The sequence below is a fragment of the Limulus polyphemus genome, unplaced genomic scaffold (genome assembly GCF_000517525.1).
Source record: "Limulus polyphemus unplaced genomic scaffold, Limulus_polyphemus-2.1.2 Scaffold4130, whole genome shotgun sequence".
In the NCBI taxonomy this organism is placed as follows: Eukaryota; Metazoa; Arthropoda; class Merostomata; order Xiphosura; family Limulidae; genus Limulus; species Limulus polyphemus.
Window position 1 is genome coordinate 92062 of NW_013669740.1, and position 2161 is coordinate 94222.

At 32.3% G+C, this 2161-nt stretch overlaps 1 protein-coding gene across 1 annotated transcript in view; it reads left to right on the forward strand.

Annotated features, from left to right (window-relative positions):
• LOC106470636 (dedicator of cytokinesis protein 3-like) overlaps positions 1–1115 on the forward strand; it is a gene marked incomplete at its 3' end in the record, with an annotated part of 71376 nt that extends 70261 nt beyond the window's left edge. Inside the window, exon 21 of the mRNA XM_022399264.1 lies at positions 925–1115. Within this exon, the coding sequence (XP_022254972.1) occupies positions 925–1115 (191 nt within the window). The remainder of the gene's footprint in view (positions 1–924) is intronic.
• Between the last annotated feature and the right edge of the window lie 1046 nt (positions 1116–2161).

The following is a 2161-nucleotide window of genomic DNA, read 5'->3' on the forward strand; positions in this document are numbered from 1 at the left end:
CAGTGAGCACCTTTCATGTGTCAAGTGCACACCTGGATATCAGTTTTCAAAATTGAAGAAAATATGATACTTTCAATTCTATTTCAAAATTTTTGACACAAAAATGTTTCATAATTGATAATTTGCAATTTGTAATATTTATTCAGTGTATTCTTGAAGAAAATGGAAAAAAATATTTAAAATTATACTTCTCCACAATTCTGAGGAGTTTTGTGTGAAAACAACACAATTATCGATTTTTGTAGACTTTTCTTCTATGACAAGACTTTAGGCAACCCTAGTTAGGTTTAGGGAATATGGTTGGTGATGGCAAAATATTCAAATGACTCAGATCTCTACTACTTACTAAATATTACATATATTAATGGTTTCATTTAGAGGAATATTTGTTAAAAGGGAGGTAACATCAAAGCACGCTATGAAATAACATTCCTCTAAATTACTAAATATTATTTTTAAGTTTACATATTCAAACAATGTAGATAAGTAAAATAACCTGTTATTTATTGTAAAGAAATCATTTGTCAGATAAAAATTTATCTCAACCAAGAATAGTGTTAGCGAAAACATTATTAGTTAGCATAATGTGACACCATTATGATAGGTCAGGCTGTAGGTCATTGATAATTTTGTCAGTTTTTGCTCTTTTTACAATTTATATCTGGATGTGGTGACTACTGCAATTAACAAAATAAAGTATAAATAAACATGTTAATAAACATAGATGAAATTAAATCTGATTGTATATATATAAATGGGAAATTTCTGATCAACAATAAAAAGAAGTAAATTCTACAATGAAAGGAAGCTTTTTTTCAAATGGTGTCTGTCATTTTTGGAAATTTTACAGTGAAAGATGATAGGGAAAGTAAATAAAATTATGTTGAATTATTCAAATATTATTGAAATGTTTTTTTTTCATAGGAGATCTTCTTGCTCTTCTTAAATGGAAAGCTCATCCAGACAGAATCCAAGATACGTTATTGAAGGTGATGAAGCTGAATGGGGAGGAGATTGTAAAGTTTCTACAAGATATTCTTGATGCTCTTTTTTCCATGTTTTCTACTATTGATGGCAATGCTACAGCCCATTCAGGCTTAGTGTTTAAAGTTCTTGTAAGTTGAATATCACTTTTTTTATCATTTGTGAAGCTGTTACTTATAATGTCCCATTATTTAAACATGTAGTGCAGTTTTGATTTTGCATTGTTATAAAGCATTTAACTTGAAAAGCTGGTGAGAACACAATCAGTATTTACTTTACATGCCTTATAAGTACAGTTCTTTGATATGATAAACACAATATTTTGCAAGACTTGTTTATATACAAGACAATAGAATTTACACGACATTTGCATCTAAATGTATAATAATAATTAATTAGATATGCAATTTAACTAATGTTTTGAGTGGTAAATTGCATACCCAGCTCTGCTCTTAGTGAAAGCCTGACAGATCTGGTGAAAAACTACAAATATAAGTGAACTCACAGTCTATATACCTTAAAAGTTTTGCAGGTTATTTTAAGGAGATTGCACTTCTCCATCATTTGTTTCTCTTCAAAATTCACAAATTTGCTAGAAAATGAGCAAAATCTCTGCAAGAATTTTCATTGGCATTCATTTCTCAAGAAAATTGTTGTAAGACAGGGGAAGTGAATTGGAAGTGAGGAGGTGTAACAGTTGAGTTGAGATATTTGGCAAAAATGGTAAAGCAGTTGCATCACTTCTTCTTCAAAGAGCCTGTTTCACAGTAGGTCAAGATTTTTACTTTCTGAACAGTTTACATTTAACGTATTCAACTAATAGTAATCTTGAATTTTGCTTCTTCAGAAAACTATATTCTACATCAGAAAATAAGAAATACCCCCAAAAATTATTATGAAATACTTCTCTAATTCAGGCTTAAGTAGTTTTACTAACCCTAGTATAAACTGGTGGGCCCGGCATGGCCAGGTGGTTAGGGCGCTCGACTCGTAATCTGAGGGTCGCGGGTTTGAATCCCCGTCACACCAAACATGCCAACCTCCGCCTTTGTCTGGTCCCAAGTCCAGGATGAGAAAGGAGGAGGGTTGGGCGCGGGGCTAGCAACTCCACTCCGTAAAAAACACCTGCTACAAGTAACTGCAATAACAACTTCCGTTGGCGAGTTGTTGTTGCGGC